General features: G+C 42.3%; 1 protein-coding gene across 2 annotated transcripts in view; it reads left to right on the top strand.

Moving 5' to 3' along the window:
* The window catches only part of RASGRF2 (Ras protein specific guanine nucleotide releasing factor 2), a 92,074-nt gene that overhangs the window by 19,297 nt on the left and 53,019 nt on the right, over positions 1 to 19,758 (top strand). For both annotated transcript variants that reach the window (XM_035099765.2, XM_035099768.2), the window contains exons 2-7: positions 7,802 to 7,908; positions 13,836 to 13,983; positions 14,982 to 15,071; positions 16,415 to 16,668; positions 17,302 to 17,381; positions 18,073 to 18,266. In XM_035099765.2, coding sequence (XP_034955656.2) covers positions 7,802 to 7,908; positions 13,836 to 13,983; positions 14,982 to 15,071; positions 16,415 to 16,668; positions 17,302 to 17,381; positions 18,073 to 18,266 — 873 coding nt within the window. The remainder of the gene's footprint in view (positions 1 to 7,801; positions 7,909 to 13,835; positions 13,984 to 14,981; positions 15,072 to 16,414; positions 16,669 to 17,301; positions 17,382 to 18,072; positions 18,267 to 19,758) is intronic.

Raw genomic sequence — 19,758 nt, 5'->3', positions numbered from 1 at the left:
TGTTGGAACGGAATGGAAAGGCGGGGGGGGAGCCTCTCTTATTATTGTACTTTGCTTTATTATATTACTTTTTTTTATGCTTAAAATTCTACAAGGCAGGCTTAGGCAGTATGTGGATCGAGAACTCCCAGAAGTGCAAGCTGGATTTCGAAAGGGCAGAGGAACCAGAGACCAAATAGCAAACATGCGCTGGATTATGGAGAAAGCTAGAGAGTTCCAGAAAAACGTCTACTTCTGCTTCATTGACTATGCAAAAGCCTTTGACTGTGTCGACCACAGCAAACTATGGCAAGTTCTTAAAGAAATGGGAGTGCCTGATCACCTCATCTGTCTCCTGAGAAATCTCTATGTGGGACAAGAAGCTACAGTTAGAACTGGATATGGAACAACTGATTGGTTCAAAATTGGGAAAGGAGTACGACAAGGTTGTATATTGTCTCCCTGCTTATTTAACTTATATGTAGAATTCATCATGCGAAAGGCTGGACTAGATGAATCCCAAGCCGGAATTAAGATTGCCGGAAGAAATATCAACAACCTCAGATATGCAGATGACACAACCTTGATGGCAGAAAGTGAGGAGGAATTAAATAACCTTTTAATGAGGGTGAAAGAGGAGAGCGCAAAATATGGTCTGAAGCTCAACATCAAAAAAACCAAGATCATGGCCACTGGTCCCATCACCTCCTGGCAAATAGAAGGGGAAGAAATGGAGGCAGTGAGAGATTTTACTTTCTTGGGCTCCTTGATCACTGCAGATGGTGACAGCAGTCACGAAATTAAAAGACGCCTGCTTCTTGGGAGAAAAGCAATGACAAACCTATACAGCATCTTAAAAAGCAGAGACATCACCTTGCCGACAAAGGTCCGTATAGTTAAAGCTATGGTTTTCCCAGTAGTGATGTATGGAAGTGGGAGCTGGACCATAAAGAAGGCTGATCGCCGAAGAATTGATGCTTTTGAATTATGGTGCTGGAGGAGACTCTTGAGAGTCCCATATACTGCTAGAAGATCAAACCTATCCATTCTTAAGGAAATCAGCCCTGAGTGCTCCCTGGAAGGACAGATCGTGAGACTGAGGCTCCAATACTTTGGCCACCTCATGAGAAGAGAAGAATCCTTGGAAAAGACCCTGATGTTGGGAAAGATTGAGGGCACTAGGAGAAGGGGACGACAGAGGACGAGATGGTTGGACAGTGTTCTCGAAGCTACCAACATGAGTTTGACCAAACTGCGGGAGGCAGTGCAAGACAGGAGTGCCTGGCGTGCTCTGGTCCATGGGGTCACGAAGAGTCGGACACGACTAAACGACTAAACAACAACAACAATTACTTGGCAAAAAAAAAACCCACCCCCAGAAGAACCGTTTACATTATCTATAACAAGCGAGACTGGAAAGTTTTGTATTTGTTGTCATAATATGGCTCTAAAATTACAAACTGTGTGGAAATAAAAATATTATATAATTAAGGCTTTTGATCTTTGGTTTGCTTGGAAGAGGATAAAAGATTCTCCAATTTGTTGACATCAGACAGAAGCAGGATCTCATTAGCCGCTTAAGAGTCATTAAAAAACTTTGGACAGTTTCCTGGAATCTATGTGGGAGCCGTGTCACACTTTTAATTTGGAAATCCGCCATATTGGAAGTCAAGATCGGGCTGCAGAATTATAGTCATGGGGGAGGTGAGCCTTTAATATGTCATTACAGTGGTACCTCGGGTTGCGTACTCAATCCGTTTTGGGGTGCCATTCGCACCCCGAAAAGTACGCAGCCCAAGCGGTGATTTAGGACATGCGCAAAGCGTCGATAGAGCACTTCTGTGCACGCGCAAAGCACGCACGATGCTTCTGGGCATGCATGCATGGCGGAACCTGGAAGTAAACACTTCCAGGTCTGCCGTGTTCTTAAGCCGAAAGTACGCAACCCACAGCGTACTCAACCTGAGGTATGACTGTATATTTGTATTTCCAGTTTGATTTGGTAAATCTCCCCTGGGAAGGCTAATGTTTGATGCAACCAGTCTGGGAAAATTCCTGAGCAGATGCTTAGACTTGATTTTATCAGAACTATGTGAAGATGGCGGCTGCCAGCAGTGAAAAGACTTTTGGATTGATTCGGCAGAAACACCAGCGTGTGAGGAGATACTGCGAACTTATAGAGGGGAATCATAGACATAAAATCCACACAGAAACACTCGCTTGTGTAACAACTCAGCGGCTGTGAAAGAATGAAGGATAACAACAGAAAGAATTAGAGGAACCATCGGAAATGACTATGAAAGGCAGTAGAAGTATGAGATGATCAGAACCCTCCGAACTTGAAGCATGGGAAGTCCTATTAAAATTTTATAATTTGGCAGAATATTTGGACTATTTGATATGTATATGTATAATTTGGAATATTTAATGTGATTTGATTGGATTGTTAAAGTGGAAAATTTAATAAAAATGTTTTTTAAAAAATATATAAGGTAGAAGTGCTGTGGGTGGGTAGCCCCTCTATTTGGGAATTGGGTGGACAACCTGGACTGGGAAGGTTCACACTCCTGTTGAAGCAACAGGTTCGTTGTCTGGGAGTATTTATGGATTCCAGTTTGTGACTGTAGTTTCAAGTGGCTAGGAGTGCTTATTCCCAGCTTCAGTTGTTTCTCCAACTACAGCATTCCTAGATCAGGATAGCCTGGCCTCAGTTGCCTGTGCTCTAGTATCTTCCTGCTTGGACTACTGCAATGTGTTCCATGTGGGGCTGCCCTCGAAGCTAGAATGTGGCTTCTAGGCTGGTAAGAAGGGCAGCCTGATGGGACCCTCTGTCGCCAGTCCTGAAAGCACTACACTGGTGACCATTGAGGTACAGGGCCAAATTCAACGTATTAGCACTAGCATATAAAACTTTAAATGGCTTGGGACCCCAGTTCCTAAAAGAGTGCCTTGCTCAACATCACTCGGCAGGCAAGGCCTTGTTGGTGTTTTCTCCATTGAGCCCTGCCTACTTGGTATGGAGCCATGATAGGGCCTTTTCTGTTTATAGACTGCCTTGTCTAGTGAAGTGCATCTGTCTCCCTTATTATTGTTTACCAGGACAAAAATTAAAAACATTCCCCAGACATTTGATGACTGAAAGACACTGGTAGAATGTTTTTAACTTCTTTTTTAAGTATGTTTTTGATTGTTGCTTTTAATGTCTTATCATTGCTGTATCTGCCAGCATAAAGGATGGGGTATAAATTGAATTAATAACATTAATAATAAAGCTGTAATCACACTTTTGAAGGACTTATTGAAACTCAGGGCGGGAAAGTGAGTGGTTTCTGTGTTACTTCTTCCAAATTGTCTTAGGGAAATCTTCTCTCCTGCCACCCACAACAAAATTGGAACTGTTTTTACTTTAGGTCTGACTTGTTCTCTAGACACAGTTCTACAAAGTTATGTCTGTTCCCTTCTAGTGCAGCAACAAAACTGATATCCCATTTGCAAAGCTAAGCAGGGTCCAATATGGTTTCAAATTAGATGGGGAGCCACATGTTGAGATTCCAGCATTGCAGGGGATTGGACTACGTTCTTGATCTCCTCAAGTCCATACTACAGGAGGAAAGGGGAGCGGAGAGCACACATACTCAATACGCATACTCAATGTTATCTGAAGAAGTGTGCATGCACATGAAAGCTCATACCAACGACAAACTTATTTGGTCTCTAAGGTGCTACTGGAAGGAATTTTTTTGTTTTGTTTCGACTACGGCATGGCTACCTACCTGTAACTATACTCAATACTTGTCAGGGTTACGGTAAGTGCTACTTCCAAACCAGCTCTCTATTTCCAACAGTAGCCACCCAGATTCCTTATCTGGAAGACTCATTTATTGAATGTGCATGCAAAAAGCTCATCTGTTGCAGTGTTTAGACATTACATCACTTGCAGGGCAGCAAACATGTTGTGGGCTCTTGAACTATAAGGAGAACATGAATTTCTGTATTGTTTGTACCTATCATCTTGTAGTTAGAGGCATGTCCTGTGGGTGAAAATCAGTAGCTGAAGATGTGAATCTGTCCTTAGTGCTGTAAATATTTCGTACCACATAAATCATTTTTATGGCAGTCTGAATCAGTGTTGTGGGGATTTTTATTAATTCTCAAATGGTGAAAACAAGAGGCTTCGTGTGTGAGTAAAAAATAACACGTATTGACAGTTTGTGTGCAAGAAAATGCTAAGAGAGTTTCACTTCTCGGTCAGTGGTAGACTGATGAATTTCATAAATTGGTGGATCTGATCTCATGGTTATGAAAGGTTTTATTAGTACATTTATTTGGAATTGATTTCTACCTTTCAGTAATCATAGCGAGAATGCTGTGTTCATTTTAAATCTTTCTTTTAATCATTCCTGATTGATTTAAGCGCACAATTTACAACTCCAAAAGCAAATTAGGTATATTTGTTTTACATCAGTGCATGAGTTTTTTGGGTAACAGGCTTTTTGATAATCTAACAGCTGCAGTGGTACATAAGTACGGTACTAAAATCAGGTAAAGATTCAATATATAGTAGTAGTGAGACAGTAGGCACTGCTTTTCTTAGAGATACAGTTAGACCAGGGGCCAGCAAACTTTTTCAGCAGGGGGCCAGCCCACTGTCCCTCAGACCTTGGGGGGGGCAGGACTATATTTTGAAAAAATATATATGAATGAATTCCTATGCCCCACAAATAACCCAGAGATTCATTTAAAATAAAAGAACACATTCTACTCATGTAAAAACATGATGATTCCCAGACCATCCGCGGGCCAGATTTGGAAGGTGATTGGGCCGCATCAGGCCCCCGGGCCTTAGTTTGGGGTGCCCTGAGTTAGATAATGTATATTTATATTCTTAAGTTTTATTTTATTCTTATGAATATAATGAAAATATACATGTATATAGCCTGCTGGTTCAGGCCAATGGCCCATCTGGTCCAGCATCTTGTTCTCACAGTGGCCAACCATAATGGCAATTCATGATTAAGTCACATTTTTGTGGAACATTGAGTGTCACTTTTAGGGTTTCCTGAGTTTGTTTTTGGTTACACCTTGTGATTAGTAATCTTTGAAACTTGGTTCATAAAACTAAAGTGGGGAGGATTATTCTTAGAAAAAAAGGTTTCTACATCTGAATAGTTACATACATGCATTAAAAAAATGAAAATAAATAAGAAAATGCATCTAGCTGGTCCTATCCAAATCGGTTCCTATGAGCTAAAATTCTGTTAAGCAAATGTCAGAGTCTTTAGGATCTTATGTTGGTTAGCAGCTCTTTCTGGTTTTCAATGTACTACCTCAGGTCTGATATTCACTTTCTTCTGAGAATCTCCAATACTTTGTCTTTGCAAGTACAGTGGAACCTCGGTTTATGAACACCTCGGTTTATGAACGCCGCGGACCCATATGGAACGGATTAATTCATTTTCCATTACTTTCAATAGGAAAGTTCGCTTCAGTTTATGAACGCTTCAGTTTATGAACAGACTTCCGGAACCTATTACACCCATGCTTCAGTTTATGAACGCTTCAGTTTAAGTACTCCGCGGACCCATCTGGAACGGATTAATCCACTTTCCATTACTTTCAATGGGAAAGTTCGCTTCAGTTTATGAACGCTTCAGTTTAAGTACCCCGCAGACCATCTGGAACGGATTAATCCACTTTCCATTACTTTCAATGGGAAAGTTCGCTTCAGTTTATGAACGCTTCAGTTTATGAACAGACTTCCGGAACCAATTGTGTTCATAAACCGAGGTACCACTGTGCCTCTCTAACTGTGACCTTGAGCTATCTTTTTTTTTTTATATAAACCAAACCACAAACCAACCAACATTAAAAAGTACACTATTGCCTTTTGCAGACCATGTGCTGAAGCAGTTATCCGTCAGCCAAGATTGTGTCTAGGAAGCAAGTTAACCATGTAATTCGCAACCCAAACTTTATACAAGATCATTGTTTATTTTTAAACAGTCCAATTCTTTCACACAAGCCAACTTCAAACCATGAGTTATGAAGCTGACTTCTTAAACTAAATGTTTGTTTTAAACAAGCATATCTAGTTTGTACATACTTATTTGAAAGCGAAGCTAAATTTGGCAGAAATTATCCCATTAGTCTTATGGGAGGAGCAGAGAGGAGTGAGAGTTTTGTGAGCCTCATTTTTTGCTTGACCTTATGGAGGCTTTGTTATGTACAGTATTCAGTGGTCTGTGTTTGCCTGAGCTTGAGTCTGCACTAAGGATTCTGAGCTCCTGTGTTCTGATTCGATACATGATACCCAATCACAGAACATATCAGGATTTGGGCCTCTACCATTGGCCCTTAAACTCTGAGTCATGATTTGCAGCTTGGAAGTTTAGACAGCCAATTATGTCGGGAGTGGGAGTGGCCCAGGCCTTCAGGAATGTATATAAGCAGTTGCTTTGCCCCTGTTCAGTTCTGTTCAATAAATATTATTGCTGTTAACACTGTGTTTAGCCTTGTGGGAACCAACCTACACTTCAGGCTTGTCCTTGTAGCACTAAACAATGGTTTAGCATTCAATGCAAACCAGGCCATTCTGTTTCTGTGTTGAGGTTTTTAATGGTTTTTCTCCAGTGTTATACATGCTTTCTTTGATATTCTGTGATACAACCCTTTGAGTAATAAATCATTTTTAAAGTGGAGCTTTTATAATATTTTCATTCTTTCTTCCCTGCTCCCTTTCCCACACTTTCTTGAGTGAGCATTGGAGACTTAAGATGGTATCATTGTAATATTTGTTTTATGTACACAACTACTAAGACTGCATCATGCTTTCTAAAGGAAACAAGTGTGTCTCAAAGTGTTTCACCTTTAGTTAACTTTCAGATCTGTTTGCCACTCTGTCCGAAGAACAGCTGTTCATAATGCCATATCTCTGCATTTCTCACTAGCCATAGCTTGTTATGTTTCAATGGCAGGAGAGAGACAGTGTTTTGGTCATTAGTTCCCATAGAAGGAACATCAGCCGTGACTGTCAGAAAGCAATTAGGTTAATGAAAGATGGTTTCATAGTGGGGTGAATTTTGTCATCTAGGTTGGCATGCACAATTCATTTGGGGTTCACCTTTTAGCATTATAATGACAATATATGCCATTTTTTTGGTTCGCTTTGAGATATGCTAGTTAAGCACCCTTTTAGCATAATTTAGGAAATAATAATTTCAGATACACATGAATCGCTTCATTTTAATACAGTTCATTCACAGAGTCTAATTGGTGTTTCTGATGTTCATTAAAATGTAATAATATAAAGGCAGTAACACAAAGACAGTTGCATATGAAGAACATATCTATTCTAAGCATAAATCTGCTGGTGCTTATGTTCCACTTTCACCCACACCAGCTTGCATGTAACCTCAAAGCTGACAGCCTGTTACAAAACAGTTTTCTTTAGTTTAGTAGTTTATAGATTTTTCAGGGAAACCATGATGTAACAAGAAGGACAGTCGCCGTTCGAAAATCTTCCTGCCTTTATGCTTGATGTGAGAGATGCTGGTGAAGTTTTTACCTTTTACTTTTAGAGAACTCTCTTAGATTGTATTGCTCTTTTTCTGCAATGGCCAGTTAGAATGCTCAACTTGGTAGGCCTTTCATCTGATCCAGTAGGCCCCTTCCTTAATTTATAATGTTTTAATCCTGAACCAGTGTTCAGTTGTTTGTGTTGGTTAGGTTTTCCAAGTTATTTATTTAACAATATAACTAAATGTTTATCACTCAGGCACTGTTGTATTTATTACATTCAAAGACTTTCTTTTACGATTCACAGTACTATTTTACCGTCCTCTTTGGTCATGAAGGACAGAAGCCACTTGAGCTCCGTTGTGAGGAGGAAGCAGATGGAGAAGAATGGGTAGAGGCTATTCACCAAGCCAGGTATGAAACCTCCGCTGACAGTCACTACCTAGTCAAGCACTCCTTTTGTTTACTGAGGAACATGTTGTGTACTGAGTCAAAGGATTTTATATCTGTATTATTATTGTCTGTATTTGCATTAGGATAAAGTAACTGCCTTTTGGTTCCAGAGGGTACAGCTACTATTGGTTCATTTAAGCTGCTGTATTTGGATCCTCTGTCTTATTGGTTTCCTCCAAAAGGCAGCACTGTGATTGCTTGATATTGTTCCCTCCAAAATGTATCCCTTCCTAGCTAGTCCCCTGTCCCTATAAATGTAGCTTTCCTCTCCTCAGTCTTCAGTCTTGTTCACTTTAATAAAGAGCTGTTACTAGAGAACTGTCTCCAGCATGTTTTGTCAAGAGAGCTGAAATCACAAACCCCACGTCACAACAACTGGCGACGAGGATGGGATCCGGAATGCTGAGGAGCGGTTAAACACAACCCTGCCTCAGAGTCCGGATTGCAGCTGAGAACAAGACTCACTGGCCAGCTGAGAAGACGACCCTGCCCGCTAGGACAATGGAGAGTCCAAGGGTATTGGAGCCCTTCCAGCCATCAGAGCCCCACACCTGGGAAGACTACGTCGAACGCTTCGAGTTCTTTGCAGTGGCTCAAGGGATCACCGATGCCAGCAAAAGAAGGGCCACATTCCTGAGCTACTGTGGGCCCGAGACCTTCAAGCTGGCCAAGGCATTACTTGCTCCAGCGAAGCTGAGTGAGACATCTCTCAAAGATATTCTTGCCTGCCTAACAAGCCACTTGGCGCCTACTGAGACCAAGATGGCCCGGCGGATGGAGTTCCATAAGAGGCAGCAGCATGCTGGGGAGTCTGTATCCACATTTCTGGCTGAACTCCGGAAGCTCGCTCAGCACTGCGGCTTCCAAAATCTGGAAGAGACTCTCCTGGATCGGTTTATTGGTGGTCTGAGCAGCAAGAAAGCCAGAAGACGCATCGTGGCTAAAGAAGAGGTTACCCTTGCTTCAGCCTTGAAAGAGGCCACCGCCACGGAGAATTATGAAAGAGAGGAGCTTGATGCCAGTCGCAAGGCCACTAAGCCACAGATAGAAGTTGCGCATGCCATGGACGAGCTAGAGGCTACTCCGAGCCAGAGCCCAGTCCGTGGGGTTGAGTCGGTGCGTCAGGCCTGCACAGTGCACAGAGATCGCCGAGGCAGTTGCCCAGGTTGTGGCGGAAACCATGAAAGGAAGAGTTGTCGTTTCAGGGATGCTATCTGCCGGACGTGCGGAAAGACGGGTCACATCGCCAGGGTCTGTAGATCGGTGGCGTCGGGAGCGACAGGAGCACCTAGACTGGAGCATCGCAGACTGCCCACAGCAACTCGTTTTCTAAAGGACTGCCACTACGTAACGGAGATCAACGGGAGGGCCGTGCAGTTTCCAGCGCAAGGCAAGGCACACGTCAAGGTGAAGATTGAGGGTCAGCAGTGCGACATGGAGGTGGACTCCGGATCCGCATTCACCATCGTGTCGGACCAGACCGCGAAGACATTCTTCCCCAGGGGTAAGTTGCCCCCTCTGGAGCCCTTTCCGGCAACCTTGCAGTCGTACTCAGCAGGCCGCATCCATGTTATGGGAATGTGTGCCGTGAGAGTACAGTTCCGGGACAAACAGGCTGTACTCAAACTGGTGATTGCGAAGGGCAGTCGCCCCAGTCTCCTGGGCACTGACTGGTTCCCTGCCCTGGGACTGAGTATCTCAGGGCTTAATTCAATCCAAACCTGCCCTGAGATGAGTGAGGTATTATGCAAGGAATTTGCTGGTCTCTTTAATGGAAAACTGGGTTCTTGAGACGCTTCACATGGGACACCCGGGAATGGTCAGGATGAAGTCGCTAGCCCGCTGTTATGTGTGGTGGCCTGGAATGGACCAGAACATAGAACAATGGGTACGAACATGCAAGGCATGCCAAGAGGTGCGGCCAGAAGTGGCCAGAGCACCAGTCCACTGGTGGGAGCAGTCCAGGACTCCCTGGAGCCGGCTGCACATAGATTTTGCTGGGCCATTCCAAGGGAAGGTCTTTTTGGTTATCGTTGATGCATATTCCAAATGGTTAGAAGTGGCGATGGTCCCTAGCATGGCATCAGCTGCCGTAATCAAGGTGTTGAGGCAGCTGTTTGCTACCCACGGGTTACCTGAGACCATTGTATCAGATAATGGGGCAGCTTTTGTATCCCAAGAATTCAGGGCATTCTTGGCTGATAACTTTATAAGAGGGGTCACATCCGCGCCCTTTCACCCATCCTCCAATGGGCAGGCTGAGCGCATGGTAAGAACAGCCAAAGAATCCATTGCGCGCTTAATGGAGGGTAACTGGTCGGCTCGCATTGCGCGAATGTTATTTTTGCAGCATGCGACGCCGTGTACTGCGACGGGCAAGTCGCCAGCCGAGCTGCTCTTAGGTAGAAGACTGGTAACGGTGCTGGATTATGTCCACCCAGATAAAATGCCAAACCGTAATTCAAGAGCAACCCCCCAGGCTGAGACTGACACAACAAGGTATCTCGCCCCTGAAGATCTGGTCTGGGTGAGGAACTATTCACGAGGTCCGCGGTGGGTGGCCGGTGTGATCACCCGGGCTAGTGGACCTGTGTCCTATTATGTGACCTTGGAAAATGGGCAAGTTTGGAAGAGACATATAGATCAGCTGAGGCGCCGGGCGCTCAGCAGGGAGGAGTCAGATAATTCATCCCTGGCTAATGACGCACAGCTGCAAGACCAGAGTGAAAATGGTCCAGAGGTACAGTCACCAGGGGCTTCAGCAAATGAACCAGGGTCTGCTAGTCCTCATGATGACGAGGTACAGGTCGGGGATCCTGAGATGTCTGGGACTCCATCTGTTCCTGATGAAACCCCTATAGCAGCCCCTCCACCACAGGTAACACCCAATCCAGAACCTGCAACACCTGTTGTCAGGAGATCAGGTAGAAGTTGTAGGACCCCACAGTACCTGAGGGATTACGTCTGCTGTGCTCACTAGGGGGGGAGGGGTGTTGTGTATTGAGTCAAAGGATTTTATATCTGTTTTATTATTGTCTGTATTTGCATTAGGATAAAGTAACTGCCTTTTGGTTCCAGAGGGTACAGCTACTATTGGTTCATTTAAGCTGCTGTATTTGGATCCTCTGTCTTATTGGTTTCCTCCAAAAGGCAGCACTGTGATTGCTTGATATTGTTCCCTCCAAAATGTATCCCTTCCTAGCTAGTCCCCTGTCCCTATAAATGTAGCTTTCCTCTCCTCAGTCTTCAGTCTTGTTCACTTTAATAAAGAGCTGTTACTAGAGAACTGTCTCCAGCATGTTTTGTCAAGAGAGCTGAAATCACAAACCCCACGTCACAACAGAACAATCTACTTCATTCTCTCTTGTACTATTTGATTTTCTTCCTTCACCTGATACAAAAAGTCTGGGCCTGTCCTGAGGGTCAAACTACACAGTACAGCCCATGCCTTGCAGGGCAGAGTTTTGTTTTGTTTTTTTACCACTTGCAGGAAGACTGTTCCAGATAGGGACTCTAGCATGGTGGGTTGGAGGATTGCCCCCCCATAGCCCTAGTCCTGGCCTTGCAATCTCTTTCAGAAATAAGATCCCATTAAAGCAGATGATTTCCCCCCCCCCACAATACAAATTACAGGTGCATGGTGGGAGCAATGGGCTAATGCTCTCAACCCACATGGTAGGGCCTCAATCTGGATCAGGCTTCCACTCTGGAAACCTTTGCACTTAAAGGCACAGCTATGTAGCAAACAACATGCAGTTTCATCCTCTGGAGACTGTTTATTTCCACCATCACTTATCAAGAAGTATGCAAAACTCTCATTCCTCTGATACTTCTATATTGTAAGTCACTATACCCTACATATAAGTCATAGACACTTACTTCCATACAGTAGTAATTTTCATTTTTTTGCCCCAGGATGGTATGCCTGGCATGGTAGCTAACAACTTTCGGCTTGAGCTGTGGCACTAATGTGTTAGATGCTATATTAACAGTAAGATGGCAGGCCAAAGGAGAATGGACTATTTCAGAAGACGAGGAGGGAACTTCTAATGCCTGTACAGTGATTTGGAGAAGCATTCTTTATTAAAGTGTGGGGTAATTCTTTTAGAACATACTTGACTGGCAACACGATTCAAATGGCTGGAGTTGGAACGCATTACTTTGGTCAACATGATACTTCCAGCCAATCAAGTTGCGAGGGAAGAGAGTCTCTTGCACTCCTGAACTTTCAGTCAGGACACGAGAAATGCTGAAAGCATGGACTGTAGCCACTTCTTGCTTTGATAGCACAGCCCTTTTGGTGGCCAGCATTTCTTTGAATCTCCTTACACCTCACTGGTATCTGGCCATACTGTGGTTCACTGTTTAGGTCTGTCTTTTCAGTAAGGGATTAACATGGTTATTGATTTCTCCTGTCTTCCTGTTCCTATACTGTTCTGGTAACATTACAACAATAAGATCATGTGAGAGTTACAGACAACATGGTTATGTGTCATGTCAATGCCTCTCTTCTCTGGGATGTAAAATAAAAGCTGTCTTCACTGAGGGGAAAGGATGTAAGCTCTGGGTTAAATCAGGAGATGATGAGTAGCCCACTGTTTTCATGAGCATGGAAACATAGTGTAGTTTATAAAATGAGGGTGGTGATGATGATGAGAAATCTCAAGCCGTCCTCTGTTGTCTTCAAACAGCTCACAATGATCTCTTATAATTTAGGTTTAATCTGAGTTTCTTTTCCAAGCCAGCAACCAAATTTAATAGCTGTTCCCAGTTTCTGCCTTAGAGTAGATAGAATACTATTACATCATAATAAATAGCTTGTTCATAGTTTTAGAATTATATGGATAGGAATGAGTCAACCTTTTAAAGATCTCAAATCTATATTATATATCTATAAAATCTATATTATAAAGACATGCATAAGATTGTGCTGTTAATTCGTTGCTTTATATTGCTTTTTCTGGAGCAGAGCTGTTCCTCTCAAGCAGGCAAAAGTGTGAGGAAGTGAAATAATCTGTTGATTGGAAAATAACCCATGCAGAAATAGAATGTATCTGGGCAGAAGGTGATATTGCTCCATCCTACAGTGTTCTGTGTGCACCTTGTCCAACTGCCAGACAAAGGATTTCAGCACTGATTCTACTGAATTGCTCATGTGCCTTAAGAGCACTGTCTTGCCTCAAGAGCAATGTCTTGCATCAGTTCTTAACAACTTGGTTGTGTTTTAGAGCCCCACATGCTAAAAGCCTTCCCATTATTTTCTGCAAGGGGAGCCACCTCACACTTTCACAGGCATTCATTATTGCATGTACTGATATTGTGCCAGTCTTTTAATTAGGAGTTTTGGAGGGAAAGAGAGGTTACCTAATCTATTATTAATTTAAATTAATAGGTGGGATCAGCTACACATACATAACTATTAGAATGAGAGAGTCCCATGAGTGAACTTGCCCCAACTCATGTTTAAAAGCTTGGCAAGAGGGGGTATCAACTGTTGGGACATCACTGTAGCTGCTATTTTGTTATAAACCTCTTGCCTAGGAATCTTGACTTCTGGCAGGACTCTGCTTCGCAGGGGGTTGGACTGGATGGCCCTTGTGGTCTCTTCCAGCTCTATGATTCTATGGACCTTGCTCCTGAGTCTGTTACTAGCTTGAATAAAATACTTCCCTTACTTTTAAGCACAAGTTGCTGTCATTGTGTTTAGTTACGGGAACTTGACACAGATAATCAATTTCCTCCAAGCACACTTTGCTAGAGTAGGAGAGATGTAGTCTGTTTTCCTCTCAGTTTAATGTAATATTTTCAGAAGTACTGTTTTCTTCTTCAATTTAAATGTGCTACCTACCATAATTGACGCACATTGTGACCCTTTTTCCTCTTCGCAGCTATTCAGATATCCTGATTGAGCGAGAAGTTTTAATGCAAAAATATATTCATCTAGTTCAGATTGTAGAGACAGAAAAGATTTCAGCCAATCAGTTACGACATCAGCTTGAAGATCAAGACACAGAAATTGAAAGGCTTAAATCAGAGGTATGTTCCCATATGATGTGAAGGTTACATTTTATCAGTACCTTTATGAGCCAATTTATATATTAGGAATGCAATCTACTTCCCTTTTTAGTCAATGGTTCCCCCTCCAAAAAACAGCAACCCTTAAATTATTATGTGAATGAATTGAACCCTAGGTTAATTGTGAGGTACAGTGGTACCTCGACTGACGAACGACTCGACAACCGAATTTTTCGACTTGCGAATGGGGTAAATGGCTGCATGCTTACAAATTTCTCAACATCCGAACGGAAACTGCGGCAGTTTTAGATAGGGTTTTTTTGACTTACGAATTTTTAGATGGGGTTGCTTCGACTTACAAATTTTTTCGTTTCCAATGCATTCCTATGGTAAATCGTGTTTCAAATGGCGCTTTTCGACTTAGGAATTTTTCGACCTACAAAGTTGCCTTCAGAACGGATTAAATTCGTAAGTCGAGGCACCACTGTAATCACCACCGAGTATGTATACTTAGATTTCCTTGCCTGATAATTTTCCTGACTTCATCTGTAATCTTCTTTAATGATGTAGACTTTTAAAACTGCAACAGAATAATGCAATTTTATTTTAGTCCTTGCCATTTTTTTTTAAAAAAAATGTCGTGTAGCATGGTATTATATTTCATTTCCCTAAAGCAGGAATTTACATGCTCTTATCCACCAAGCTAAAATGCATCCTACTAGCCACCTGTTGTGGCCTGCTAAGTGCTAAGTCCCGTTTTTACACTCGCAGGCAATCAGAGACCACACACGTCCTGGTGACTGCTATGGTATGTGGGGCTTCGTAGATCACAGGTTGTGCACACCTACCCTAGAGTATACCTACTCTATATGTGATTATGTAACACAAGCCAAAGAAGCCTCAAAGATTTGGAAATTAAGGGTATTGAAGCCTCAAGTTAGATGCCGGAACTGAGAGTTCTGGGTGGAAAACCCTAACCGTTACAGGCTTTTCTTATTTTATGTTATTGCTTTTGACAGATTGTAGCTCTTAACAAAACAAAAGAACGAATGCGACCTTATCAAGGCAACCAAGAAGAAGAAGATCCTGATATTAAGAAAATCAAAAAGGTAAAATTCTGTTTAAATGGAGAAGAGTTTATAAAATAAGTTTATAAAATAATTTGTCCACACCTTTCTTTGAATTAGAAGAAAAAATTTATTATGTGTAAAACTCTTCCATTTAGCTCAGTATGTGTTGAATTTTAAAAACTGCAGCAAGATCACATAATATCTGAAGTATATTATTTAGTGAAGCGGGCAGATAATGGTGAATTGGGGTAGATGCATGTTCCTGCCAACCTAGCAGTTCGAAAGCACGTCAAAGTGCAAGTAGATAAATAGGTACCGCTCCGGCGGGAAAGTAAACAGCGTTTCCGTGTGTTGCTCTGGTTCGCCACATGACCTGGCCACATGACCTGGAAGCTGTACGCCGGCTCCCTCGGCCAATAATACGAGATGAGCGCCACAACCCCAGAGTCGGTCACGACTGGACCTAATGGTCAGGGGTCCCTTTACCTTTTTATGTACGGTGCATATCACGTTACCCAGTATAAACTGCTTGAAAAAGGTTTACTGACCATTGTGTTTTCAAGCCACTTTAAGATTTCTTTTCCTTATGATTTTACTTCATCTAGCCCAGTCCACAGATATGTGTGCATTGCTCTGTATTTGACACTGTAGCTCAGTGAAGAGTAAATGCTTTGCATATGCAAAAAATTCCCAGGTTCAGTCCAAGGAGGGACTGGAAAGGACTCCTGTCTGAACTGCTGGAATCAGTTATCATAGACAGTACTGAACTAAAAGGACTATTGGTTTGACTGTAAGGCAACCATGCCTGCACCAGCATACAGCGAACTGGGGCATATGGAAGCTCTCACAGCACTGCTTCTGTGCCTACTGCTGCTAGTACTCATGCTGGTCACTTGCCCACCCATGATAATGGTGGTGGTACTCATTGAAGCCTAAGCTCTGCATGCTAATTAATGGCTGATCCCACCTCCCAATGGATGTACATCGGGTGGGAATAGCATAATTAACCCATCAGCACCAGGGAATTTGTGGATATGCAGCCGATGAGCATTGCTCCTAGGCTGCTCTTTCCACATGGCCTTTTCACGGCTCTAATGAGTACTGCTTTACCCACCGGCTTACAATTACATTGATGGAGAGTTCTACCCAGGGTAGTCTGTCTAGGGCCGAAACTAGGCTTGAAGGTAGCTTCCAATGTTCCCTGTCTCAACAGAGGGTGGTTTCACATATAAGCATTTTTTCCATACAAAGGTGTACATGTGTACAAAGTTTACTCCCCTGCTCACAGCAATGTCTGAAGATTGTGGAGGTGCCTTTTCTGCTTCACACACACACATTTCAAAGGCCATTAAGAATGTGTTCTTCTTTTGTTGAATTATCAGGTTCAGAGTTTTATGCGAGGTTGGTTGTGTAGAAGAAAATGGAAGACAATTGTCCAGGATTACATTTGTTCTCCACATGCAGAAAGTATGCGAAAGAGAAATCAGATCGTTTTCAACATGGTTGAGGCTGAATCTGAATACGTACACCAGCTTTATATCCTTGTGAATTGTTTTCTAAGGCCGTTAAGAATGGCTGCAAGTTCAAAGAAACCACCAATTAGCCATGATGACGTCAGTAGTGTATTCCTCAACAGGTACCCCATGTGTTTATATAATTAATTAATTAATTAATTAATTAATTAAAATATGCCCAGACCTCTTTCATCTTCAGATGTGAACGTATACAAAGGGCAGTTTAAAAAAATGGGTAAAGAGAAATAAAACAAATACAATAAAATTAAAGATAAAGCAGCAGTGTTATAGAATGTAATCACAGTGCAATTGGGTACATCTTTAGAATTGAGTTCAATGAGATTTACTCGCAGATAAGCATGGCTTGGATAAAACAAGTATTTGATATATTTTGTAAATCTTGTTCCATTATGATGGAATGAAGTAAATCCAGCTTTGGCAATTTCCCAAATTTCTTCTTCAGAGTATTTCAGTCACAGCTCTCTTTTTTTTTTAAGATTCAGGTAGAAGTGTAGATCTTTTGCCTTCTTGAAGGCAAAAAATGTCTCCCCCCCAAAAAATAATAATAAATTATGCTACACAGATGAGGTCCAAAAGTTAGTCAGTAACATACTTTTGTTTATTTGATAAAAAATTATAACCCACCTCTTCCAAACGTTTTGAACTATAGCTATTTATGCAGTAATGTTCAAAGAATATCTTCTAATGACAGAGTCCAACTTTTGTTTATTGTTTCAACTTTTATTTCTTCGCAGTGAGACTATAATGTTTCTTCATGAAATATTTCATCAAGGATTAAAAGCAAGAATAGCAAACTGGCCTACTTTAATTTTAGGTAAGTGCTCTTCACTAGGGCCATTATTATTTTTGCATGGCCATGTGGGGATATTAGTAGGAATTGCATCCTCTTTTTTTGCAGATGCCATGTGTGTTTTTCAGAAGATATAACCATTTTAGGAAGGTGTAGTATGTTTCATTATGCAGAGCGGCTGAAAAATTGCCTTTGCATATCAATTCCACTGTTTAAAGCAGGGGTCAGCAAACTTTTTCAGCAGGGGGCTGGTCCACTGTCCCTCAGACCTTGGGGGGGGGGGGCGGACTATATTTTGAAAAAAAATATGAATTCTTATGCCCCACAAATAACCCAGAGATGCATTTTAAATAAAAGGACACATTCTACTCATGTAAAAACACCAGGCAGGTCCCACAAATAACCCAGAGATGCATTTTAAATAAAAGAACACATTCTATTCATGTAAAAACATGCTGATTCCCGGACCGTCCGCGGGCCGGATTTAGAAGGCGATTGGGCCGCATCCGGCCCCCGGGCCTTAGTTTGGGGGACCCCTGGTTTAAAGCATACAACTTCTGTCAAGAGAGGAAAGGTGGTAACACTATTCCTTGTTAGGATTTTGCAGTTCTGGATGTAGATAATTTGCACTTAATGTTCTATTTTATTTCTAAATGTGACCTATAAAAAAAGGTGGATGGCAGCAGCAATTTATTTTTCTCTTTGTTTTGTATAGCTGATTTATTTGATATCCTGCTACCAATGCTGAATATTTATCAAGAATTTGTTCGGAATCATCAATATAGTCTCCAGGTCCTTGCAAACTGCAAGCAGAACAGAGATTTTGACAAACTCTTGAAGCAGTATGAAGCCAACCCTGCCTGTGAGGGCAGAATGCTTGAGACATTCCTTACTTATCCCATGTTTCAGGTATTTTTGTTGTTATAGTGGTTTCGTGCATGTTATAAACACTATTTGTATCATTTGGTTAGTAATACTAATGGCTGTTGCTCTAGCAGATTGGTTGTTGGTTGTTGCTGGCATCCATCTGTCTTGGGAGACAAAGGAAGAGTGTGCCTTTGGGGGTAAAGTAAAACCATTGGAGAGTTACAGCACCTGCCGTGGCTGTAGAGGCTGATACAGAAGAGACATGTTTTGTTGCAAGTTGGGCCGATACAGAAGGTGTCCTGTTTTGCTGCTACAGGTGCACCATGGCGTTTCTTTTCTCTGCGCTCCTCCCAGCAGTCATTCCCCCTCTGGTTACTGCTGTGGACAACCTGACTGTCTTGTCTCCAGGTACTGTGATCGTCTGCAATGGTTATAACCATATGGCGGGGTTAAGGTTACCAGCCTTTATGTCACATTTGCAGACATTTTTGTAACACAGAGTTTGTGTGCCAACAGGCCTAATGCCTGAAGCTTTTGGGGAACTTGCCATCTTCCATTCTGCGTATGTGACCAAACCAGTGTAGGCGTCGCTGAGTCAGGACTGTGAGCAAGATGGGAATGTGGGCTTGGGAGAGCACATCTTTGAGATGTGCTCATACAGCCACGTGATGCACAGAATCGTCCTGGCGCAGCACATGTGGAAAGGCATTGAGGTGGTTGTAAGTTGCCTACAACTCACTTCCATAAAGCAGAGTGCTCAACACACGCCTGATAGACCTTCATCTTGGTATTGGTCATTAGCATCACATTTTCCCTTACCTTTGGGTATGTCTGTCTTGCCAATTCACTTGTCTAGGTCAGATTTGATGGAATGGTTGCTTGTTATGGTGGAACCCAGATAAACAAAATCATCTGCTACTTCAAGTCTGTGGTCACCCGTGCTGATGTGTGGAGTGCTGACAATGTCCTGACCCAGAGTGTTGGTCTTTGTCAGGCTGATGGTGAGGCTGACTTCCATGCAGGCTTGGGCAAAGTGGTTGATGAGTCTCTATAGAGCTTCCTTGGAGTGGGCTGTCAAGGCTGAGTCATCTGCAAACAACATCTCTATAGCTGTATATTTTATCTGGTGGAAGGGCTTTGAGCATAACAACCTTTTATATTACAGTCACAATTTGAAAGTGTTTTTTAATACTTGTTCAATATATTTTTGAAGACATTTTGTTTTTTTTTAATTATTGGTTCCCACATCCAGTGGTTGTGTGATCAATGAAATTTTCTGCTATCAAATTAAATTAAATTCTCTTAATTATAACACATACAGTCTAAACGCTGACAGTGAAGGAAAGGAGTTCCTGCAAATTCAAGTCATGGTGTTTTTTTTGAAACATGCACACACTTGTGTTCAACTCCTATCAAGACCTCTGAATCCACCTAGAAACTAGGCACTAGACATGCTCACTGCCCCTCATGCTGTCAATAAACCCTGGTAGCAGAGAGCAGCAGCAAACACAAGTCTTCAGTCTCTGTTGCAAAC

This window comes from Zootoca vivipara, chromosome 11 (assembly GCF_963506605.1).
Source record: "Zootoca vivipara chromosome 11, rZooViv1.1, whole genome shotgun sequence".
In the NCBI taxonomy this organism is placed as follows: Eukaryota; Metazoa; Chordata; class Lepidosauria; order Squamata; family Lacertidae; genus Zootoca; species Zootoca vivipara.
The sequence above is the reverse complement of the archived record's forward strand: the minus strand, read 5'-3'. Positions and strand labels throughout refer to the sequence as shown.